The sequence below is a fragment of the Bemisia tabaci genome, chromosome 10 (assembly GCF_918797505.1).
Source record: "Bemisia tabaci chromosome 10, PGI_BMITA_v3".
Classification (NCBI taxonomy): Eukaryota; Metazoa; Arthropoda; class Insecta; order Hemiptera; family Aleyrodidae; genus Bemisia; species Bemisia tabaci.
The window spans coordinates 32,517,837-32,544,095 of record NC_092802.1 but is presented as its reverse complement, the minus strand read 5'-3'; the positions used below and the strand labels follow the sequence as shown (position 1 = coordinate 32,544,095).

The 26,259-nt window shown below is 40.4% G+C and overlaps 2 protein-coding genes across 2 annotated transcripts in view; one reads left to right on the top strand and one right to left on the bottom strand.

Annotated features, from left to right (window-relative positions):
- Positions 1-389: 389 nt before the first annotated feature.
- Positions 390-18,644, bottom strand: LOC109040604 (uncharacterized). The gene is made up of 5 exons (XM_072305105.1): positions 17,062-18,644; positions 10,865-10,978; positions 9,336-9,581; positions 7,300-7,506; positions 390-578 (listed from the first exon to the last, which is right to left on the bottom strand). The coding sequence occupies exons 1-5, from the start codon at positions 17,327-17,329 to the stop codon at positions 406-408; spliced, it is 1,008 nt and encodes a 335-aa protein (XP_072161206.1). The 5' UTR covers positions 17,330-18,644; the 3' UTR covers positions 390-405.
- A 1,507-nt stretch (positions 18,645-20,151) lies between these two features.
- LOC109040605 (uncharacterized) overlaps positions 20,152-26,259 on the top strand; it is a 29,663-nt gene continuing 23,555 nt past the window's right edge. The window contains exon 1 of the mRNA XM_019056588.2: positions 20,152-21,062. Coding sequence (XP_018912133.1) covers positions 20,805-21,062 — 258 coding nt within the window. The 5' untranslated portion in view covers positions 20,152-20,804. The remainder of the gene's footprint in view (positions 21,063-26,259) is intronic.

Here is a 26,259-nt window from a genome sequence, read left to right as displayed (position 1 = left end):
CATTGTTAAAGAATTAAAGACATTTTTCAAAATTTACAGTCTTTCAAAATGAGCTTTCCGTGTGATTTTGCTAAAAATGGACAATTGAGCGTAGCCCCCCCAAATTTTAGCGTACCTCAAAATCGTTGGACGTGCATAAGGAGACCATAGATAAGGTGTCCTGTGCCAATTTTGAATGAAATCGAACAGATAGATTCTGAGATATCGCTGTAGACAGATTTGGGGGACGCCACACGGACGGACACACATTTTTTCAAGTATGGTTATTTTTACTCCTGGGACCTTAAAACATCTAGAAATGATGAAATTTCAACTTTTTTTTTTTTTTTTTTTTTTTTGGAGGATGACAATACTTCCTCTCTACCCTATGGGAGCGAGAAAGTAAAAATACATGATCGAATTTCTTCATGTAGCTCCCTGGGTTCCCATCGTAGCGTTGTGAAGTGAACCCTCTGCTGATAAAGTTCTATTCAAATTGGCCATTCCAATAGCTTCCAGTTCCTGGCATCGGTCTGGATTTTCTGTCGTTGACAAGAATTCGGAGTAGTTTGCCCGCGCCAAACACATTGCTTTCATTTCTGCAAATGAGAGGAACAAAAAAATATCCTGAGTAATAGTTTTTAAATAACCTCGGGAAAGTCCTAGTTAAATTAGCAACAATATCGTTTTTATTTCATTAAAGTTTTCAGATGTCATCATGTGAAGTTTTAGAAATGGACCACCAGGCTAAATACGAAACTGAAACTAGGCCTTCTAATATGTTTTCTCATTTAAGTGTCACGTAGAAAATGATTCGCACAGCGATGATTAATGAAAGACCTTTTGTCAAAGATATCAATTATACTCGACTCATCAATTCAAACTTCCGCTTGAAGAATAAACATTAATTTACTTGAGTTAAATCGTCACCGTGACAGTCTTTGCCGTAAGAGAATGTAATGATCTCAATTCCAGCGCTTTGAATTAGCTATAGCTTGTTGTTTATACTTAGGAGAAAATAAGATAGGGAAGGAAAATTGCTTATTGAGAAGCCCGCCAAAACCGTTGTAGTGCGCGTTTTAATTCCAGTGAAGTCTGGTCTTTCATTTAAGCGGGAATTTCAACATATTCGTAACAAATTCGAATTAAAAACCGTTGATATCCTGGTAAGGAGTTAATTTCAGGAGTTTTCGTTGCGCTAATCGTGTTCTACGTGAAATTTTGGACTGGAAACGTGCATCAGAGTGCTTAAATTCGCACCCAGTCTCCTGGTACATTGTTCTAACCCAGCGTTAAAGTCTCTGAATGCTTCGCGGTGGACCTTAATGGCCAAATCCGTTTGTACATTATTCTACACCACTATGAATTTCACCGCTCCTAAAAAAGATGTTATGATAATCCTTCTTGGACTCAAAAGTTTCCCAATCAGTCAGAATCCGGGCCAACTAAGTTTACGCACTTTGAAACTGCGACGGAAGACCCGTCATCTTGATTCTTGCATCTTTGCGTCTTTTTACCTTCCCGCTTGAAAAATTAAACTGCGGCACAGGTGAACATTTCGTTAAAGGTACCATTCCATTTAACCCTTTCCTAATAGAAGTGCCCAACATAGCCGACGTTTCCGGGAGTAAATCACAATCGGGAGCACAAGGTCAACCAAAGCGGATCTTCATCAACGCGAAGAACTCGTGAATACAGGGTGAGCGAAAAGTCCCCGACCCCCCCTCTAACTTTTGAACGAATTGAGCTAAGGAAATGAAACTTTGGGAATGTTCCTATCTCAAAGGGGATCATCTTTTGAGGGGGTCAAAATTTTGGCCCCCCCCTCAGTGGGGGACAGGGGCCCCCCAACTTTTTTTTTTCAAATAGCAACCCCTATCTTGTGATACCTCATTCGAAAGAGCATAAAAAACTAAGAATTTTGGCGCAAACCGCAGATCAATATCTCAATTTTTGACCGAGTTATGATAGGTCAAAGGTCAAATTTGACCTATTTTCAAAAAATCATAACTCCGGTTCAAATTATCGTAAAGAAAAAAATAAAACGGGAAAATTTACCAAATTGTGTTCGCTTTTACGTAAAAATTGCAGAAATCACTTCGATTTAATTTTAAGGGGGGGGGGGGGGGGGGCTCGGACCCCCAAATACGTCAATTCAAAGGTCATTCAATTTTCCCGCGAAATAAGCCAATTTCCTCTGGATTTGCCTCCACATTATCTCAGTAAGGTCAAAATCAGTTCAACATTACGTTGGCAAGTCCCCAAATTTCAGGAAAAGTTAAAAAAACGAAATTTAAACGGTCAAATTTAATCACCTTAAATTTCGTTTTTTTAACTTTTCCCGAAATTTGGGGACTTGCCAACGTAATGTTGAACTGATTTTGACCTTACTGAGATAATGTGGAGGCAAATCCAGAGGAAATTGGCTTATTTCGCGGGAAAATTGAATGACCTTTGAATTGACGTATTTGGGGGTCCGAGCCCCCCCTTAAAATTAAATCGAAGTGATTTCTGAAATTTTTACGTAAAAGCGAACACAATTTGGTAAATTTTCCCGTTTTATTTTTTTCTTTACGATAATTTGAACCGGAGTTATGATTTTTTGAAAATAGGTCAAATTTGACCTTTGACCTATCATAACTCGGTCAAAAATTGAGATATTGATCTGCGGTTTGCGCCAAAATTCTTAGTTTTTTATGCTCTTTCGGATGAGGTATCACAAGATAGGGGTTGCTATTTGAAAAAAAAAAGTTGGGGGGCCCCTGCCCCCCCTGAGGGGGGGACCAAAATTTTGACCCCCTCAAAAGATGGTCCCCTTTGAGATAGGAACATTCCCAAAGTTTCATTTCCTTAGCTCAATTCGTTCAAAAGTTAGAGGGGGGGTCGGGGACTTTTCGCTCACCCTGTATGTAAACACGCTGAGTTGTTAACAAATGGTTAGAATCTCGGCCAGGCACTAAAGTTTTGGCGGATTGATGTCGGCCATGTTGAATATTGTGTAGTACTTTCGTGCTCAGGGGTTGGATAGGTCGACACCTCTAACGGAGTGTTCACCTATGCCGTAGTATCGTTTTTGCAGTGCGGGAGGCTTAATAAAACGCAAATTTCTTACGCAGATTGTGAAGTTAGGAGTGCATTTCAACGTTTGCTAGAGTACCTGTATAGGGAGAGTAGCGACAGATCGGTTCATGGAGGGCTTAGGGCCCAAAAGTGCAGCCACCCTTCTGAGCAACTTCTAACACACAAAATTTCACTGCCAGCCTACAGATTTCAATTCTAACCAAGATGGCTAAGAATGTACATAAATGAGCGTTCTTTCGCAAAAATAAGTAAATTTATGCAGAAAGTAAACCAAATACATGCTTTCTAAACAACGGTTCGTAACAATTGTATTTGTAAATCGCTCTGGACATTCGAAATTCATAGGTTGGCTGCCCTTTTGGGCCCTAACTTTATTCGCGGAGGCATCGGTGAAGGCCTGATGGACTTTCGGAGTTTCAGATCTGTCGCTACTCTCCCTATACAGGTACTCTAACGTTTGCCAATGCGCTCATCGTGATTTTTGAGACATTTAGGTAGAAGGGAATTTTAGTCAACTGTACAAGGAAAATCAGGGAATTTTAATTTCTAAGTTTTGTGGCAACCCTTTGTCTATCTCAAAAAGTTGTCGGGCTCTCGGACAATACGGCGCTTCCTCGCGATTTGCGCGTGGAGGCATCAATCTTATGTTAATTACTGTGCAGCATCCCAGTGTCAGGGGTTGTTCTGAGCAATTTTTCTTCCGAAATGTTCACCTGTATCGTAGTATCGTTTTTTAGGCATGAAGCTCAATAAAACGCTAATTTCCTACGCAGATTGTGAAGTTTGGAGTGCATTTCAAACTTTGCCAATGCGCTCATCGTGATTTTTGAGACATTTACAGGTAGATGGGAATTTTAGTCAACTGTACCATGAAAATAAGGGAATTTCAATCCCAAAATTTTGTGGGAACCCTGCGTTGTCGGGCTCTCGGATTATACGGCGCTTCCTCACGATTTGCGCGTGGAAGCGTCAGTCTTATGTTAATTACTGTGTACCATCCCAGTGTCAGGGGTTTTACTCATCGATTCCTCCTCCGAAATGTTCACCTGTATCGTAGTATCGTTTTTGAGACAGGAAGCTCAATAAAACGCTAATTTCCTTTCGCAGATTGTGAAGTTAGGAGTGCATTTCATACTTTGCCAATGCGCTCATCGTGATTTTTGAGACATTTACTGATAGAAGCAACTCTTCTTTTTGCTCTGGCAAAAGTTTGTAACAGGCCCTTTAATTTCTTGTCCAGCTCAGGAAAAAATAACACATTGTATCTAGAGTCCAGACTCTTGAAAACATTGAAAAGAAAAAATACTCTTGATTCAATCGGACTTTTGCTTGAATCAAGACGAAATCCATTTAAATTAAGAGGCTTGGTTCTTGATTTATGCTAGATTCTGATTGAATCAAGAGTACTTTTTCTTGTCGATGTCTTTAAGAGTCTGCACTCTAGATCCAATGTGTTTTTTTTCCAGTGAGTGATCCACTTATTTAATTCCGATGATCTGGCACTGGCGGTGATTCGCATGGGAGCAGGTGGTGCGGCGGAGATAAATCGCCCCCTGCGTCGCTGTGTCGTGTCGAGGATGGACTAGCGTCATACTCGCGGTGCGGCGCGCGTCCGAGGAAACGAGCATGAGACATGAGTTGTTGTACCTTGTCGCGCAATGGGCTCGCGCTAGTCCATCATAGTTCAGCTGTTCCTCTGTCCATGTCACGGCGGCGCGGCGCGCGGCAAGGCGTTCGACGCGAACCGACACGTCAACGTCAATTGTCGCGTCGTTGCCGCGGTAGGTGCGTACTCCGTCAACGCGTTGTCTTGTGAGGGGATCGCCGATCGTTTCTCAAGTGCGGGCCTGCTGCAAACTTCAGCTTAAGCAGACTGGGGTATAGCTTCTTACGGAAGATGGATCTAAAATCACGATCAGCAAAGTTAGAAATGCACTCCTAACTTCACAATCTGCGCAAGAAATATATGCCTCTTTTTAAGCTCCCGCTTCAAAAACGGGAGGACGGCAAATAAAGGGTTATTCAAATGTTGCGCACCACTGGCCATAACTTCAGTTCTACACTGGAAAAAAAAAACACATTGGATCTAGAGTCCAAACTCTTAAAAACATCGGCAAAGAAAAAATACTCTTGATTCAATCAAATTTAAGCTTAAATCAAGAACCGAGCCTCTTAATTTGAGCAGATTTCCTTTTAATTTAAGCTTAAATCTGATTGAATCAAGAGTCCTTTTTCTTGTCATTGTTTTCAAGAGTCTGTACTCTAGATCCAATGTGTTTTTTTCCAGTGTAATTATGATATCGATTTGCGGTTTAAGACGTTTTTCCTCATATCGAGGGGGAAACTTGTTTAGGTATTTTCCAGTTTTTGATCCCCTCGGGGAGTGGAGGGCGGGGGGGCAACTCAAAAATTTCTGATGGCCCTCCCCCCACATGGCCACGCTACGGATTTTGTGAGGTTAAGAAATAATTCCAGGCATTACCAATGCACTCAACGTAATTTTTGAGTCATTCAATATAAAACTACTGTATTCTTTCTGATCTAGCTTACGGAGATTAAAACTTCGTGCATGGGACCCGAAGTTGAGGTCAAATGGATCTCTGAAGTTTTCGGATCACACATCCGAGAACTTGAGGTCCAACTGCCGAAGTTCGGGTCAGACAACTGAAGTACTTAGGTATGTACTGGAGCACTTCAGATGTGTGACCCGAACCCTCCGGTTTATACCGAAGTACTTCAGATGTCTGACCCGAACTTTAGCATCTCAACCTCAAGTTTTCGGATGCGTCATCCAAAAACTGTGGAGATCCATATGACCTCAACTTCAGGTCCCGTGCACGAAGTTTTTTCTCCACGCTGAAGTTTGCATTTGGCCAATATACCCGTTTGACCTACTTATGCGGAAAGAAACTATGCTGCGCTCACTGAAAACTTCAGTGTTTCATGTGAATTGATGTACTTGTTCCTCTACGTTCCTCCGCCACATCATTACCACTATTCCGCTTTCTGCCAGGCGTTTCACGATACTACTTTTTAAGGCGACTCTGTACTGGCAACATCGCCTCACGCGCGGGCTCTCCGTGGCGTTGGCATAAATCTCTGTCATTTTTTCCATGAATAATATATTCCGTCGCGAAACCGTTGCTGCTCCCTTACTCCGGGTGTCGGGCCGAGCAAAAATGTGTCCACCGTAATTGGTGCAACTCGGCGGCGGGGTATACTTTACAACACCTTCCGACCCACACCGGCACCGACCGGGGGAATTGTAAAATAATAGATCGCGCTAGGGCGCAGTTGCCCGACGGCCACCTTCGATTTTTTACGCGCCAGAAACCAGAACGCGAAACCCCGCGAAATTGACTGCGTTACGGACTGATTTAGTGGCTACGTCATCCTTGCGATATTCACCCTATTCTATCTTTGATGCCTCTGCTCTCGCTTATTGTTAAATTAATGAATTTTAAATATCTCACCGACAAAGCCAGTTACAGTTGCAACAATCAGACTGTTGAAAATGAGAATTTCCTCGATTTCTACATTGAACAAGTATTGACGAAGATATGAAGAATTATCTATCCACTAAAATACATGTGTTTAAATGGGATACAAATGACTTCACAAGGCGGTATACTTCCTCACTTTAAAATCTATTTTTCTACAATGTTCCATTAAAAGAAAAATCATGGGAAAAAAAACGCACCTTCACCCTCCCTCTCCCCCACCTACTTTCACACAATTTGAAAAAAAACCGTGGGCTCCGCTCATTAAGCACTTTCAGATGCAGCATTAAACATTTATCGTGCAAATCCCCCATTGTTGCACCAACATTAAGCCGTATCAGCATCTGTTGTTTTATATTTGTTTGTTGTTTTGGGGTAACCATAGAAAGTTGTTTAATTATTGGTTATACAAATCGAAGTTTTTCCAAAACTACAACTTTACCAAGTGCCACTACGAAGATGTTACACGTTAGCAACTTCAGAATTTTAATATGTGACCAAGTGTGGAAAAGTGATTTTCAGCACTATCTGACAACAATGCTCCGCGCTCACCTGTTGCCTCACCCGAAATATGGATATATAATATGTGTTTAAATGGATGAAATGGCTAATTCTTCAGCACCATCTGGCAATAATTCTCTGATCTTAATCGTTGCCTGCTCCGATTACCCTGTTTAACTTTTTTGTGCGGGGTCTTCTAACTATGTTTATTTCGGTCTTAAATAATGATTGATCTTACTGATGTCTGCTAGTCGGTAGCAAGCCTGGACGTCGTCTTGGAGTGGTCCCGAAGGGGTGAGCTCGCAGAGGAAGGGATGTTTGGACTTGCAGTCGACGACCCGCCAGCTGTTGCGCGAATCGATGACCGCGCAGTCCTCCCGAGATTTCTTGTGTCGCGGCTCGCTCGGGGCCCACGCTCGGTACGGGAAGCACCTCAACGGCTCGTCTGCGGGGACAAATGTCATTAATAATATCAGAAATCCAATGGCGTGGCGTGCTCTGCGATGTATCGAATGATCTGCCATTTAAACCTATGGAAAAGGATCGATAAATAGGGTGTTCGCAGCAAACTTCCTAATAATCGATTCTTTACCATAGGTTTAAATGGCATAACAATCGATACATCGCAATTCACGCCCCGCCACTGTAGAAAACGTGATGAGAACGGATTATACAAACTTATTTAAAACAACTCCGGACTTCTCCAAGCCCCTCAACTAACTTTTAGCAGAGAAGTGTTGTAAATTCTATGGCCAGCGTGAATTCATCGAGGACCACTTATGAATGGTCCCCCGATTTATCCATAATCAGAGGACAGAATCCATATCCGAAGCCGCATCAAGGGAAGGATAGAGGAGAGGAACATAACTAAACAGATCGATGTTTCATTTCGTAGTGATACTTCGTAAATTACGCAAAAGCAACTAACGAAGCTCTAATGAATGTTGAAGAATCATTCCTAAACGCTAATTAAATGTACAAAATACTTTAGTTGACAATTTCACGTGAATCCTCTCTTTTAGATTGAAAAAGAACGTTGGGATGGACTTCACTCCCTGCTTACAAGGGAGCCAGGAACGGAGTAGGGCATTATTAATCTCTCATTATGGAAAAATTATATACAAAAATATATATGCTTAAACAATAATCCTTCGAGTCGTCTGCAACCTCTAATATTGTTTAATTCATTTCTAGGTTTCGTCGTTGCAATTGTTGCAAAAAAAAAGGGGTTGTATTGAGCGATTCCTCTTCCGAAATATTCACCTGTATCGTAGTATCGTTTTCGAGGCGGGATGCATATAAAACGCATATGTCTCATGCATATTGTAATGTTAGGAGTGTCTTCCAGACTTTCCCAATGCGCTCATTGTGATTTTTGAGCGATTTTAATCATGTAACATTTCATTTTTTTGCCGTGCGGCTGAAGTCGGCACGAGGTCACTGTTCTATTGCAGCGTCAAAGTCTCTGAATACTTCGCAGAGAACCTCTATGGGTCAGTTGCGCTGGTCACAGAATCGTATTTTGATGCTTGATTCTTGCAAATTAGCCAAAAGTAAAAGGAACTGTCCAAACCGCAGCTTTCTACGTTCAATAAACCGAGATATCACCCTATGAAAAGTCAGGATTTTGACGTCATCCACCACGGTGGCGACACCCTTGGTTTTTTCCACCTTGCTTCCATTATTCAGTGTGACGCATACTTGCACTGGTTACTCAATATGAAACTCGGATGAAAGCAAGGTGAAAGAAACCAAGGGTGTCACTACCGTGGTCGATGACGTCAAAAACCCGACTTTCCGAAGATCGATACCTCGGTTAATGTTGAAGAGAGTTGCGGTTTTGACAGATCTTACTATTTTTAGCTAATCCACAAGAATTAAGCATCAAAACACAATTCTGTTACCAGTGCAACTGACCCACTGTCAGATTGATCGAGCACATCGGATCTGGATTCCAGACTCTTAAAAACATCAACAAGAAAAAATACTCTCGATTCGATCAGATTTAAGTTTAAATCAAGAACCCAGCCTGTTAATTTGAACGGATTTCCTTTTGATTTAAGCGTAAATCTGATCGAATCAAGAGTACTTTTTCTTGTCAATGTTTTCAAGAGTCTGGACTCTAGCTCCAATGTGATTTTTTTACCAGTGAAGAGCATATCGATCCTCCTAAAATATAGGTCATGACGATTTTGGAGCCGTTCTCTACGCGATAAAACTCATCGGTTTGCTCCCGCTGAAGTTTAAGACAGGCCCATTATAAAGGATTCTTACTCTTCGAGCTGATGAATTGGCCCTCGACTTTGGTGTCGGCGAGACCAACGTAGGCGACGGTGAGTTTGTTCTGGGTGCCGAGAGTTGCGACGAGCCGAGAGAGGCCGTTGGTTCGACTCTCGGAGACGACGCTGGCCAATCTGCCTCCCTTGTTCTCGCAGAGATCCTCCGCCTCGGAGTAGTTGACTTTGCCGCGGTGCAAGTAAACCATACCCACGCCAGGAATGCACGTCGTGTTCTCTTCGGCTAGAAGCGAAACATACAAATAGAAGCAGGGACCATTATCAAATAGCGCAATGGACCGGTAGACAAGTTACGAATTAAAGAATTCTGATGCATGAAGCGAATTTTCGCGATCGAATATCATTCATCAAAAGAATTGATCAGCGCTGAGTGATGCCGATGATCGGCGATAGCAGGAGCCAATCAGAGTTCAGATTTTTTTTTAAAATGAAAATAGAAGAAAATAAGAAAACACGGAACACTAAAACACAGCAAATTGCAGAAACACCAGACTTGAATTGGCGAAACTCAAAAGGAAAAGTATTGACGAAACAAAAATTCTGGTGAAAGGTGAAGTTTCTGGCATCGATTGCATCAATTCAAAAATCAAATTCTAGTCCCGAGGTGAATTTCAAATTTCAAATTGATGGATTCCAACGGTCTCCGGTGAGACCAACGAAGAAGTCCAATATCATTCAACGGCGATTGATCGCGAAAATTCGCTTATGGTTTCTTATTACAGTTTGACGCAGGAAATGATTTGGACGAAAATTACTAGAATTAACTCGTGACTAAAACATTTGGACCGCGTAGAAAGGAACCAAGCCACATCAGTTGTCGCCGATTTTAATGGGGAAATTTAATTTTTTAGATGAAAACGATCGTGCGGATTTTTGTGCGAAGTTCAGGGAATTTTCCGCGAAGTACGAGGCAAATTCCTTAAAATTTCCAAAAAAAAATCTACACAAACGTTCTCTTGTAACTACTTGTAAGAAAATAACGACCCAGTTAATTTTGGCGAAAGCTGATGTGGCTTGGTTACTTTCTGCCAAACGCGGTCCAATTAATGTTTCTTGACCCGTGAACTCAGCGTTCCCACTCGTAAAAAAACAAGTCAGCTGCATCAAGTTCGCAATGCGCGAAACATCCTAGACGAAGATTTTCTACTCTCTTATAGAACATTTAACCGAGGGGGAAAATTCTCGCACTGGGAAAAAAAAAAACCGCATTGGATCTAGAGTCCAGACTCCTAAAAACATCGACAAGAAAAAATACTCTTGATTCAACCAGATTTAAGCTTAAATCAAGAACCAAGCCTCTTAATTTGAGCGGATTTCCTTTTGATCTAAGCTTAAATCTGATTGAATCAAGAGTCCTTTTTCTTGTCAATGTTTTCATGAGTCTGGACTCAAGATCCAATTTGTTTTTCCCAGTGCGGCTAAAGTTAGAACTATCCCTCCCGAAAGTAAAAAGTCACTTCTTTCTAAAGAGATATCACCAATGGGATTAATAGTGCTCATACTTACGTATTGGTCGCGAATATAAACTGTAGTAGTCGAAGGACGAATGTGGTTGAAGCGACAGCAAGGTATCATACTCGGGACAATCCAAAACTAAGCAGTTAGAAGCCATGTCGTTACCTGCAATGAGAACCGTCATCTCAATAATAATCCATGAGCGTGTGCCGAACGCCGAAACGCCTTCAAAAGAGGAACTAGGCAGAAACACGACGGGGGCGCTTTATGAATTGCATGGCGGCTGAGCGTTATGTGATATGGGAGGCGTTGAAGGCGCTTCCTCACCCGCGTGTGAGAGCAGGGTCTTCTATTGTTGTACTTTCTAGCCGATCCTTGCGGGTGAGTAATGTTTTAGTTCGTGACATTCTTTTTATGGTACGTTCTTCAAGATGTGTATAGGGATTCTTTAAAATTTCTAAAGAGGATGTTTCTAGATTTATAGCCTGGCAACAGAATGATGAAAAGCTATGTTTCACGGCAATTGTTTTTTTTTCCTCCCTCTTAAAACAAAGTAAAAGAATGCGCAGAATTCAGCCTACGGTATTGATTTAAATTATCTAGATGTTTTATTTTTAGAAAAATTCAAACTCCCCGTTTTTTGTTGTCGAACCGATGCGTTGTCGAGGGCTTCTAATCGTTGTTCACGCATGTTCTCAGTTCAACACATCGCGACGTAAGTATTATTACACGTAGGATTAAATTTTCACGTCAGGGAGTCGACATATTCCGATTTGTTACCTCGATTTTTTCGATCTTTTGCGGAAAATCGATCGTTTTTTGGGATCGCAATCAGTAATCATCGATTCTCGAAAAATAACTTTTTTAAAGGAACTTTATTTAAATACAACGTAACTACTACAGGTATTTCCTTGTATCTATCTACATGGTTTAAAACTAAAACTAAATGATTTGCATTCAATTTACAGGGTAACGTTAAATAATACTATGATTATTTGAAAAAACAGGAATTGTAAAATTCTCTGCGTTCTTTTTTAGAGATATTAATACATGGAGGTTTTTAGTCTAATTGTTTAACAATCTTCCTTTCGCACTCCATTCATATATTACAGACTACTTACAAAGTAAATCTTGATGAGAGTTCAAAGGTCTCCCACCTTTTTAATCTTTTCACTAATATTGTACTCTCTAAGAGGAATCTCTGTAGATGATAACTAACCAAGTTGATACGTACGAGTCAATGACGCGCCTTATCAACACATTGTGTGGAGTTCACTGCTTGTTTCTTCTTTTTTTCTTAAAAACCTTCTTTGCTTCAAACACCCGAAAAACCACAGACCTTCCTAACTTTCTTCCAACAGAATAGTGTTCCATTCGTAAGTCATGAACTTATTTCCATGCGCTTGACGCTCTCAAATAATTACGATACTTTCCCCGGCTACTAATTGTAAGGCTATAATCACGAAAATTAGGCACAACGACAGTTTTTGCCTAATTTTCCACTTGAAATTCCGAAGTGGAGTCATATTCTAAGCGAAACTGGAATCGGTTAATTAGTCTTCTTCCCGCCTCACTCTTGTACTGGTACTATTGAGCAAAAACATTTTTGACTCGAAGTAAATTTTTTTTTTTTTTAATTTCTTGGCTGTGTAGTGTGTATTCCCCGCGGAATAGTGTGGACCCAGCACCATTTCTCAACCTTGTTAGCTACAGTTCGGGCCATTTTTGAGTTTTTTTCCTCGTCTAAGTTACAAGAGTAGAGCCGCTTTTTATCATTGATACACATGATTATAACTTAGATTACACTTTGTCCATTCTCACCTTCCGTGACCAGAAGAATTTTAAACTTTTCAAATATTTCAGAATGACAGCGTTTGGATACAAGTCAGTGAAAATTTCTCCTATAAAGGTGAGGAAACTCGCAAATAAACCAAATATGAGTCCTATAAAAGCTGACTGCAAATCGTTTAGATCGTATGGCTTAGGCTCACCACCCTCTGCATCAGTGTCCTCAGATGCAAATGTCATTGCGTAGGGATCATATCTCTCCAGCATTCTTCTCATGTGCCCAGTTTCTAGATTTTGATAAATTATTCGATTCAACTTATCATAGAGAAAAGAATTTTTCAGGAATGGAATCATTACCGGATACGTAATGAGGCACTCTTGCATCAGATGATGCTCAATATTTACGTGAAATCCATGATTTATACGGACATTTTCCCTGCGCTTGGAAGAGAACGGTACACTGATCATTATGGCATCCATCGCAGCCATAGAAATAATATTCTTTTTAATCTCCATGAAGCGATTTTTAGTAAAATTAGATTCTGCGGAAGACTCATCATCTTCAAAGAAACTATAATAATTAAGAATGACTTCCCCGAATTCCGCTACAGAGTAAGAGTATAAATTATGCGCCAATTTGGCACTAAGCACCTCTGAATGGTTTTGCTGAGAAAACATTTCCTTTTCCGTTGGAACATCATCATAGATTATTTGAATGAGCAAATCTGATTCCTCCAAGGCTTTCAGTGAATCAATTTCCGGATACAGAACTCTCTTGCTGAGAAGCGTTGTCATGCAACCCAAAAAAGCATTAGTTATTATGATCGCAGAAAAACTGAAAATTACGAAGAGGGCTTTTCCAGTCAAAAGATGGCCCAGGCGTAGGTTTGCTGGGCTACCACACATGAAGTACGCGTAAACAGTGAACAGAGAAGATAAGTTTCTGTAAAATTCAACTTCTGCGTCTGGGTAGAAGAAGTAAAATACTTTGCATTGTAAGTAATGGAAAGTGCCCAGTATGATCCAGAAACTAACAATCGTAAGAACAATGAGTGTCCATACGATTGGCGAAAAGCTTTTGAAAATCACCAGACCTTGTGACATAAAACCACTATGTGGAGTTGCAATGCAGAGAGATCTCGTATCAATGCTGACTGAAAAATCATACCTGGAGTAATTAGTTCCCTCTAAACTGAGTCCATACTCAAACGGCTGCAAGTCAATGTCGAATCTCAAGCCTGCTTCAGTACCGTAACTGTTGAATTGGTCTACCATGTAATTGTAATTCGTATGTGATGGGTATGTCAATGTGCAATTTACAGCACGTTTGAAGTCATTCAATATTAATTTGTCCGATTCAACCCCAATGGTATGAGGACGAAGACTGATAAACCGTAGAATTATGAATTTTTCCTGAAGTGTAGAGTATGTTGATTGATTTTCTGTGCATATCGTTCCAAGAAAAGTCGAAAAAATACTGATCGGTCTCACCTTCAGTTGAGATGAGTTTTTCCATGAAGGGACTATATTTCACACAACCCTGCGAGTGGCAAATGACTGATTTTAGTCCTTTAAAGAAGCGCCAAAAAAATTTGAAACAGAATACTAGCCTAGCGACCGGGTCTGTATCCACTGTGTACTTTTGCATTCCATTCCCTATTCCTATATTTAATGGTGCTGTATATGCCGGGTGTTTGTAAATCGGATCGAAATTTTTTATGATGAATACCAGATAATTCTTAGAATTCCAAATTTTGTTGATGTACAAACCTCGAGTTTCATTAAACACTCGATCGCTTAGAATCGAATTGGGCTCCAATTCGGCTGATGATAGTCTCAACTCTTTACTGCATGTTTTTGCCTCTAGCGTCCAAAACGAACGACCATCTACAGTCACACAGTATAGAGGTAAAATACACTCCGACTGATGTTCTGGCTTAATTTTATCGTATGTGAGACTTTTCGTGTTTTCCCCGTTTTCCTCCAAGAGTCTTGGTTGTGACACTGTGTAAAGAATTAAGCTCATCAGCTCTCTCACATCGTTGAGAATGAATATGAAATTTTTGGCATGATTGGTATTGACAGCATTTTTTAGTTGAGTGTGGTGGGATATCAAAATTGTTTTAATGGAGGCTTCATGCAACTGTTGATTAAAGTGCTCGAATGAAGGTTTGGAGTGCAATCCGTCCTCGTAAATGTAAAATAAGTCTTGTTTCGATTCGTCGACAATGCTTCGACATGCGTTGAAAGCTATTGAATTTAAAGGATCCCATTCGCTCTCCGGAAATAGCGTCAAAATCTGAATGCCTTGAGCACGAAGGGAAATCAGACCAACGTGAAGGGAATATAAAAGAGAATTCACATGCATGATTTTGGGCGAATATCACGCCTTGCCGTACTACAAAACAAAATATAGAACAAATCAGTTTGTAATAGATGTTCTATCCGTGTGCTTTTGCACAGAACTTTCCATCTAGATAAATCGGTTTTAGGTTCGATTTCTTGGAATAAGAGTACAGTTTTAAGCGCTTACCATGTTAATTCCCCTCGTGAAAAAACAAGAAATTTTAATCGGTAAAAACCCCTACTTTGTAAGAGATTCACAACCGTAACTTAGCCTCAAATGAGATTCAATTTTTATTTAAGTCAACCTTCTTTCGTAGTTACCTTGAAAACAAACTTCTTCAGAGGTTTGTTAATCACTCGAAAAGTTACAGGAAGGTCATATGTCTTCCCTGTATTTACTATGTTTCGTAATTGAGCTGTTATTGGGATCGTAACCTATTTAAAATTGTATTAGAGGCCTCATTTCTGTAAATTTTCTGATTGGGACGCTGTTTTAATAAATCTAGTCATGAAAATTTAATATCCTCGTTTAATGGATGATGTAAGGATCCCAACTTGTAAGTAAGTGACATACAGCGACGAAATGTGCAAGCAAGTTGCCGCAAGAAAAATAAATTGTACCAACAAAAATTCTAGATTGTGTTGAAGGACTCATATCTGTAAAATCACCGGTAAAACGAAAATTTTTAAGCCAATCTGGTTCACTCTCTTTCCGTATTTTCAGCTTGTTAGCCACCGACAGTAAGCGACAAAAGCCTCAGGCAAGTGGCTATAAGGGCAAATATTCCGTTATGAAAGTGTTCGATATGATTGAAATCCTTAAAGTTTAGCATAACATGTTTGACATGAACTTCCCCACGTGGTCGTTAAGCATTTACAATGAAATCCAAATGTTTGCATTCTGGAAAAGCCGCGCCGCGCCATGTTGGCCATGAATTGTTTATTCCCGCGCACTTCAGAAGCGGTTCTAGCAATTTGGCGACACCAGTTTTTCTTCAATTAAACTTTTGTCAAATAATCGATTCTGGTCGGAGCATCTAGCCCCTCAAAGAAGCGATACATTTCCATAGGTTTAAGTAGAGTAAAAACAATGTTGCCAATTTGCTGGATCCGTCATTTTCAGGAGCCCCCACAACGTGTCAGCACCCCGGGAATTCCCGAACCAGACTGAAATTGAATTTCTCAATATAACGAGGTGCCTCTTTCGCAGTATTTCACGGAAAAAAAAACTTCGTGCGTGGGACCCGAAGTTGAGGTCATACGAATCTCTGAAGTTTTCTGATCACACATCCGGGAACTTGAGGTCGAGCTGCCGAAGTTCAGGTCAGACATCGAGGCACTTCGGTATGTACCGGAGTACCTCCGATGTGTGACCCGAACCCTTCGGCATATATCGAAGTACTTCAGACGTCTGACCCGAACTTCGGCAGCTGGACCGCAAGTTTTTAGATACGTGATCCGATAACTTCAGACATCCATATGACTTCAACTACGGGTCCCAGTGGCGTAACTATCATACTTGCCGCCACCGCCCCGGGGGGGGGGGGGGGGAGGGGGGGGCGCAGCGATGCGAGGGACGCGAAATTTTGGGAAAATAAAATGGGAAACAAAGGAGAAAAAGAAAGAAGGAAGAGAGAGAAGCCGAAAAGATGAAGAAAGAGGAAATCAAGGAGAACAAGTACTTAACACTCCCACGGGCGTAAAGAATTACATTTCATGTAAGTTTCACATTTTTTCATACTTTTTCGGGACATGAATTTCCTCTTCACTTTTCTCTCTATTCTCACACTGGAAAAAAAATCACATCGGATCTAGAGTCCCGACTCTTGAAAACATTGACAAGAAAAAATACTCTTGATTCAATCGGATTTTCGCTTGAATCAAAACGAAATCCGCTTAAATTAAGAGGCTTGGCTCTTGATTTAAGCTAGACTCTGATTGAATCAAGAGTACTATTTCTTTTCGATGTTTTTAAGAGTCTGGACTTCAGATCCAATGTTTTTTTTTCCTGTGCCTCCTTGATTTTCTCCCATTTATTCAGATCTGAAGCGGGGGCGCGCGAAGATTTCTAGTTACGAAGTGTTTTTCTCCGTGTTGTCTGATTTACGACTTACCGGCTTGATTGTAATTGATGGCCAAGCCCTGCTTCCGGTGAGCGAAGACGGCGCACCTCTCCAAGGAGGGTGCCCTGGTGAGCCCGACGATGACCATCCGGGAAAAACTGCACGGTTGGACCAAGTGGAATCTCGTCGCGGGCTTCTTCGTTATCTCCGCGCATCGCATCAGTTTCTCGTCGCTCCGTCCTGCGCATGCGCCCCACGCCGCCAACGCCCCCGCTATCAGAAACGCCAGTTTCCCGCCACTCTTGATCCTGGGGTCCATTCGCGCTTCTCAGCAGGAGGCAGAGAGGTGCGATCGGAAAAATTGTTCGAAACAAGATGAACCCGAAACAGAAACAACACGGTTACCACAGTCAGGGAATACTGAGAAATATTGTTATTTCAACTTTACGGGGTTCACTGGGTAAAAAAAAAAACTCATTGGATCTAGAGTCCAGACTCTTGAAAACATTGACAAGAAAAAATACTCTTGATTCATTTGGATTTTTGCTTGAATCAAAACGGATTCCGCTTAATTGAAGAGGCTTGGGTCTTGATTGAAGCTTAAATCTGATTGAATCGAGAGTATTTTTTCTTGTCGATGTTTTTAAGAGTCTGGATACTCTGGATCCAATGTGTTTTTTTTCCAGTGCAGGGAATACTGGGAAATGTCAGGGATAATGATGAAAGTGTGAGGGAAGTATCGTTATTTCAACTTTACAGGGTTGCTACAGCAGTGAATACCGGAAAAACCGCGAAATGCCGGGGAATTTTGTACAGTCAGGAGAAACCTGGAAATCGCAGGGGAAATGACGAAAGTGTCAGAGAAAAAAGTTAATTCGCCTTAATTTGCCTTTTAGGAAGGGTTTGACGTTTGAACAACTGCAAATATTGCCTGAAAACTTTTTCAAATTACGTCTTTTTAACCGTCTGGCATATCTTCAGTTGCCATGGAATTTTACTCAAATGTATCTGGAAAATCAGGGAAATGTCAGGGAATTTCATCCTCCGAATTCTGTAGCAATCCTGAAATAAAAATGTTTGATAAAGAAATCGAAAAAAAGGTATCGGAGGAGGATTGAGCCGGGAATATTCAACTTTTATTGCAATGCTTTATAATCGATGCGAGTTTTTACTTGCTATACTTATAATACCTATCCCCTCCTTCTTTTGTTCATAAAAATTCTAATAATACATTACTCCTGCATTCAAGTTTTTGGTCGTGCGAAACTGCATAATTCGTTTGTCTGTTATTTTAAGTGTAGATTTAGGTTTATTTTTATAGGTCCAACTATTGTCGTTCACCAATGTTATAGTATTTACCTACTTGCTCCGAGGCCAAGTTGGAATCGCCCATAGTATAACATTCCCTGCGTTCCTCAAAACACCCGTGTTCACCACACTTTGCAATACTGAGAGTAGATGATACTGTTCGATTGTATCTCCGGCCAATTTTTGGGTCCTTGATTACGACTGCGGTTTCTCAGGTGAGCGTGGATTCCGTGTAAGCAAAGACGAATCAAACAATTGAAACGTCAAGCCGTAACAGAGCTTGTTGAGTTTCTTGACAGGGCGCCGACCGTGACTGTTCGGTATTAATTAGTTTTTTTTTTTTTTTTTTTTTTTTTTTTTTTTTTTTTTTTTTTGTATTAATTAGTTGGGCAAACGTCATTGGGGCAAAGCAGTAACAATCCTTGTGAGTGTTGCCTGGGTCATTGTCATTGCACCGCACTGTCGTGCTGAGGAAAAACGTAGTATGAACATTCGAGAGTCGTCAAATTTTCTCTGACAAATAGTTTATTCTGGAGGAAAGTTACGAATATTTTTCATTTCAATTTTCAGGATCTTTCGGTAAAATTGCGAACAAAATCATCTAAATAATTGGAAGAAAAATATTGATAAATTTACCAAGGAATTCGTGTTTTATTAAAGACATTTGGCGACGCCCAAAGGTTCATATTACGTTTTTCCTTAGCACGACAGAGGAGCGCTCGCACGCGGTTCGTAGGTTGATCATCCCTTCTGTACTACCCTCGGGATCAATACCAAGGACATAAATAAAAATTATGTGTTATTTACTAATGAAGTAATAAAGTTAATATTAATATGGCTAAATTCCTACAGTGTTAATATTACAAAAAAAAAATTACCTTTTTCTCTCGAAGCCTTTTTTTTCGGCGGCGGCAGGAATACGGATGAATCTTCTCCTTCTTGCTGTTCTTCGCGTGTCCTTTTCGCTGCTTCACCTTCCTCTTCGGGTTTTTCGCATTCACTCTCATTTCGTGGGATTGGGTTCTTTGATGTTTTGAGTCGAACAACCTGACTTTGCGTTTGAGCAGAAACTGTAAATGAATATGTAAATAGGTTAGTTAATAAAAAAATTCGAATCGTTATCACCCCCTAGGCATGTGTGTAAACGTACCAAACACCGAATGAAAAAGTCCTGACCCAAAGGTTTTAAACGTTTTCCTTGTACTTAAACGCGTGCGTACTGTCTGTGTTTCAGGGAGCAGTACTTATTCAACGTATCCTAAGTGATCGTCCTTTGAAAGAGTGAACGAAGAACAAAACAAACAAACGGAATGAAAGAGTGTACAAAGTTGGGTTCGGACTGTGATGGGAAGAAAGAGCGGTGCGTTGTTGGGCTTGTGTACGTTTGGAGATTGACGTCAGAGCTTTCGAGTTTCATTGACTACAGCAGCATCTACGCGGCTTGGCCTCTGATCTCGAATGCTCGACCTTCTCTCCGGAGTATAAAAGCTCAACAGCGTACTGTATCGAGAGAGTGCCCAGCCAACTGATTCAATTCCTAGCTCGGTTGGTCAGCTGGTTCCCCATTTCTCCCTACGTACAAACGTGGGGCGATTTCCCTTGCTCAACGGGACTCTCGTAGAGCGTAGCCACCTACGGGCAATCGTGGGTCGCTTTCCCCCCCTTCCCCAGCGTCGGAGAGCTTTTCTTGTATTTTCGCCCCGGAGAATAGTATGTGTAAACGTATATCATGAGATTCATCTTATTCACTCAGACCACTATACCTATTACCATGACAGGACCCAACATGCAACTATTTTAACTCCGCGGTGGGTCGGGTTGCATACGCTCGATTTTGCAGGCGAAATACGAGATTCGCTCACGACCTTTTCAGTGTGCATGTGTGTGTTCGGCATCATACGACTAGCGTCCCGCTGTGAGAATGGAAACACGAGTTTTGCCCGCGCTCAAATCCGAATTTGAACTGCCACCATGATTGGCAACACCGCTTACCTGAGTCAAAATACTATCATTTCAAATTGGAAAATATACAATAAAATTACCTGAGATAAGATGAGGAAACGGGCGTCGAAATTTCTTCATACTCATTGGAAGTGCACGTCTTGAATTAAAAATTTCGCTTGTGTTTTACGAGCACGTCAACAATTGAAATCGATGAACGAGGGTAAAAATTTAAAAGACGTTTCACGCACAGATTCTAGTCGGGAATACTCCTCGCTCCCTAAATAACTTTGCATAAGAGCATTTAAATCTTCCTCTTTTTCAGTTTGCTTTCTCCCTTTTCTTCGATTTGTATTGATACTTTTTATTTTTATGTAATTTTTGGACTAAATTTTTACTAAGACTAACCGAAAATCCATGACCAGGTGTTGAAGCATTTGTTGTAGAGCTGCGGTAGCGACGTTGCCATATGATATGAATCACAATCAAATCAATCCACCATGGGACGCAAGTCGTTCCTTTTTTGACCGCGGGACGCAAGTCGTATGATGCCGTGTGTTCACGAACCCCCGATCTTAACCCGTGCGTGTCGTTTGTGTTTCAGGGAGCAGTACTTATTCAACGTATTCGAAGTGATCGTCTCGACGCTGGAGAGCAAGCTGCAGAGGATAGAAAACCTCGACAAAGCAGTCGAACATCTCATGCGACGAGTGGAGGCCCTCGATTCGAGAGTCGCCGACAACCTCGACAAGACCGATTCCATCATCGCCAAACTGCGAACGCTCGATGTGAAGCTCTTCCAGGTGAAAAATGTGTTCTTTTGTCTCCGGTTAGAGTAAAAGATATTGAAAGAGCTTGATGCAAAAACGGATTTTTCGCCCCCCCCCCCCCCCGGAATTTCCGCAAACTTCGTCTATCGATGGACGCGCGACGTTTCCGTACACTTTTGCCTTTTTACTTTCTCGCTCTCCTAGGGTAGAGAGGAAGAACAAGAGAACAAGAAACAAGGGAACAAGGAATGTGAAGAACAAGAGAAAATATAAGGAACCAAACCTAAAATATCAATAAACAATATAAATAAAAATATAGAGATAAATATACAAACTCTAATTTTTATTTCATTATAATGATAAAAGTTGATAAATTCAGTAGTTAAAAATTGCAGTACAAATATATATAGACATAATCATAATTTTCAGCATGGCAGAGTAAATCGTCAACGAAAGTGGACATGAAATTCTCAAAAGAAGTCTCTTCGACTTCAGGCTGTGTGTCTTTAGCCTGTTGTGTTTCGGCTTTTAACTTTTCCAACTTCCCCTTACGGGAAGTTGTAGGCCGAAGTTTACCGATCGCCTCCGCAAATTCGCGTTTTTGGATTACTCCAGTCTTGGGATGAATCTAGTTAAGAAAAAAGGGAAGAGATTAGTCGATATTTCAAAAAGTTGAGATACAAATAGAAATGTGTATAAAAATTTAAAGAAAAGGAAATAAACATATTTTAAAAAAAATATAAAGAGATTAAATGAACATAGTAAGAAAGAAAAATAATTATTACAACAAATTGATTAACGATGGTAAATATTGAAGATTAGTCAATTTACATAGTTTTAATACAGATTGACAATCGTGCAGAATCGAAATACAGCTCCAAATATTGACGATGGTCCATCGATTTTCTCGAAAAATGAAAAATCGATAATCGTAGATATTTGCATTAGTCGATACAAAAATTGATTAACGATCGTAAAAAAAGGATAAAAATCATGACGTTGGTATTCAGATGAAAACTACTACAGCATTGATATCTATTACGTCGTTAGTTTGCTGTATTAATAATGTGTCCGGTCTTCATAAATTCTCTCTCATGTTTTATTTTGAATTCAAAGGTACCCAAAAAAGGCTTAAGAAGTTTTAAACTATGGATCAGCGTATCCAACCAGCGCAGTTTCAAGAAAAAAATAAGACTTCCAAGACAAGTCATTGAGAGACTAGAATTTGAGGAGGGAAGGAGAAATTAATTCATGCCACCCATCGAATATAACGAATGAATACAAATCATAGTCCGATCCGTCGTGGTATAAATAAAACCTATCCTACGGCAGCTCACTCTGCTAATAAGCAAATCGTCTACGCAACCATACGGTTACGGTTAAAGGTGTCACAGGGGATGAGAAACCACCGAGTATTGAATATAGAAACTGGGAAAATTCAGAAGTAAAGAGACAAGACAGAAAGTTCTGATTCTCATGCTTTGAATCCAAACAGCCATTTTTCTTTTTTTTTTACCAAATCAGGAATCATCGCAATGATTTCATGATACCAAAGCAATATTTTCACAAGTTTATTTTTATTTTATTTTTTCAATTAAGTACATACAAAAGCTGTTGAAACTGCTTATGGTACGTGTCAGGTCTTGTCCTCGAAACACTTAATTTAAACACATGTACAATAAAATTTACAACAATAATAGGTTAGTTTTCAATTGTTGAGTATTTAACAGTTATATACAGAAATTCCTCAGAAACAATCTTCACTCAGACATCTCTGTATTTAGCTATCACCTAGAAACTCATTTATGTGGTAGAACGCTTTTTCTAGGCAGAATTTTTTAAGAAGTTTAAGGAATACATTTGGATGGTCATTTTTAAATGATAGTTTTAGTGAAAGCGGTAGGGCATTAAAGAGCTGTATAGCAGAGAAATTTACATTGCTTTCTGATTTGGTAAGTCTTATTCTAAGATTACTTACTAAGATTACTAAGTTGATACCATTGCGGTCGACATTAACTTATAGAATCTCTTCTAAGTGATCCTGCCGTTCTTTTATGTAATTAATACTACATTATCATATCGGCGTCTGAGACACTATCGGCCCATAGCTCCTCAGGTCCGAAAACATCCATTTTTAACCCGTTCGTAGAGACGACTACCATCGGCTTCGCGTAGTTCCTCTTCTTCTGCCCGCTGTAAATTTTTTTTTCTTCTTCTTCTTGTCAAGATAAGTCATTTATTTAAACAAAATTGATAACAGAAAGTATTTAACGACATGGTAATAACTATAGTAATAGATGTTAAGTGGAGATATAGCTTAAGTGTATGGTATAGTATTATAGTAAATAGCAGATTGGAAAATACAAATAGTTAATTAATAAATGAAGTAGAATAAGTGTGCAAGTAAAGTAATTAATTAGGAGATGACTTCCCGAGACACGCCGGACTTACCAGAAGGTATATCTTCGGCTGGAGGGGGGGGGGGGGTAGAGGGCTGGAATGTCGAGGGTTTCGGTATTGGAGGGATTTGATTAAAATGATTTCTTTTATATATTTTTGTATTGTAATCCAGTTTAATTTATTAAAAAAGTTTTCCTTTGGAACCAGAAGTGGCTACTCTTTGCCAAGTGTGAATAAGTGACGTCCCGTCCTGTTACAAGCTTATCTTCTTCGGCAGCAACCTGATTCAGAACCTTGGAAATATCTCTCGTTTCAGGCCGAATTTCCTCTCGCGTGATGCACGGACCAAGGTTCTGAGGTACAAACCTTCCCGTTAAGATTTCTCTACCTCGGCATGTGTAGCGAGATATTGTCGCTTGATGGACGTTTAAAATTGCAGCCGCCTGCCTCTGCGTTAAACCTCCGTACTGGTACATTAAATACACACCAACCGTCGGAATGTTTTTATCTCCTCGGGTAACAGAGACTGTGAGGCGTTGAAATTCCTCCTTAGTCAAACCTGTCCAAACTTTCATATTCTTTTCCGATAAATTAAAAAAAAATCTTTCGAAACTCGTGCTGAAACGTCAGCTGCTTTATAGCTTAGTGCCATGCCCACTAAAGCGTCTATTTCAGACCCACTAAAAATGAAAATTTTTCATCATATCTTTCTAAGAAATCACGCAAAAAAACGTCATCAAAAGCATCGTCAATTAAATGGGTTTTGCAACAACGACAGTCCTCGTGTATTATGAATTTCTGCTTTGCTAACACTTCGGCTCAGCTGCTTTGTAGCTTAGTGCCATGTCCAGTAAAGCGTCTATTTCAGACCCACTAAAAATGAAAATTTTTCATCATATCTTTCTAAGAAATCACGCAAAAAAACGTCATCAAAAGCATCGTCAATTAAATGGGTTTTGCAACAACGACAGCCCTCGTGTATTATGAATTTCTGCTTTTCCAATACTTCGGCTCAGCTGCTTTGTAGCTTAGTGCCATGTCCAGTAAAGCGTCTATTTCAGACCCACTAAAAATGAAAATTTTTCATCATATCTTTCTAAGAAATCACGCAAAAAAATGTCATCAAAAGCATCGTCAATTAAATGGGTTTTGCAACGACAGCCCTCGTGCATTATGAATTTCTGCTTTGCTAACACTTCGGCTCGCAAGTAATTCTATATCAATGTAAGTTACATTGATCTCTGAAAATTTGAGGAAGAAAGGGCTCAAGTATACACTTCACGACAGTTTCATGACACTTCGATCAACAAATGATGAATTTCTACTTCTTACTTGCCATTTACAGCTACGGCTAGCGGCTTTGCCACTGCGTTTTTCTTCACATCTAAAGAATTAAACCTTTCGCAAGTCTCTACTCGGGTTTTGCAAAGATACATTTTCCGGTAAATTTTTCTGAAAAATTGTACACAAAAATGTAAGCAACACAGAGCTGTTTTGATGGCGGTTCAAAAAGATTTTACCTATAGCTATTTTACTACGTGGCTAAGGAGCCACTCGCTCCTTACCCAGAGAACAGGGCTTCTGGGATTTAGAAGCCCCACCTGATGGGGGGGGGGGGGGGGATTGACAACTTCTTTCCCGGGAGTTACCACAGTTGACTGCGGCACAGAAAGTCATGTTGGCATCCAAAACTGAATTAACTACTTAATTAAGCACATTTTCATCAGTTACAATCACTTACCCTTTCGTTTTCAATGCGAATCAGTATTGCCGGCATGAACAGCTACTATCTTCGTCCTAACCTAACTTTTGCTTCAGGTTTTGTACGAAATTCACTCGCGCGTCGCGCCGAGTAGCGACCGCATTGTGTTAAGGCGTAATGCATGAAGTATTCCTGCACTGTAGCAGGCGCTGATATTTGGCGCAATGCATGAAGTATCCCTGCAGCCTTGTAGGCGCTAACATGCGGCGTCCGCACCAGGTTTGTCGAGATTAGAAACGATGATACAGCATTAGTTTTGAAAGAAACAGAGGAGAGATAATAAGTTTGAAAAACTGATAGGTAAAATTGATGGAATGGTTAGTGCAGAGTGCAGACAAAAATATTCGAATAAAACAGTCCATCGAAAATTAAATGAAAACAAGCAGCAGAAGCTATTGTGAGTAAATTTTCACCCGTGATAACAAAATCGGAGGCCGTATCAAAGCAAACCGGAACCCAATGGCGGTGGCGTGGCGTGCTTTGATTTGCGATTGATCTGCCATTTAAACCTATGAAAAAGGATCGATACAGGGTGTTATCAATGAACACCTTAATGATCGATTCTTTACCATAGCTTCAACTGGGGAAATATCGAAAATCGATCATCCAAGCCCCGCCACTACAATGGAATTACATGCCTTTGATATCGACGAAGAAACTCCCAAACTACGTATCTCGTTTGTGATGTTTTAAAATCTACGCTCTTATATTATTTATTTGAAGGGGGCTCAATCAACATAATTTCTCGAATTTTTCGCAGAATTTTCTTCGCACTGAGATACAGAAAAGAAAAATCATGGTAGTTTTAAAGAATTGACTTTGAATATTTTTCCATTTATATAATAAAGTATTACAGGAAGTCTACGGTAGCAAATTGGACGTATTTCTGTGAAACGGAACTAAGCGCCATCGGTGGAGCAAGGTAGCGGGGGGCTTGGATTGGCGGCGAAACCGGGCGTCGGGCTCATTCCGTCCTATACTCGCAATGCTTTTCCATGGCGCTTAGTTCCGTTTGACAGAACGCGCTATCCGGCATTCTAAATTCCTCAAAGGAACTCAAATTGGCGC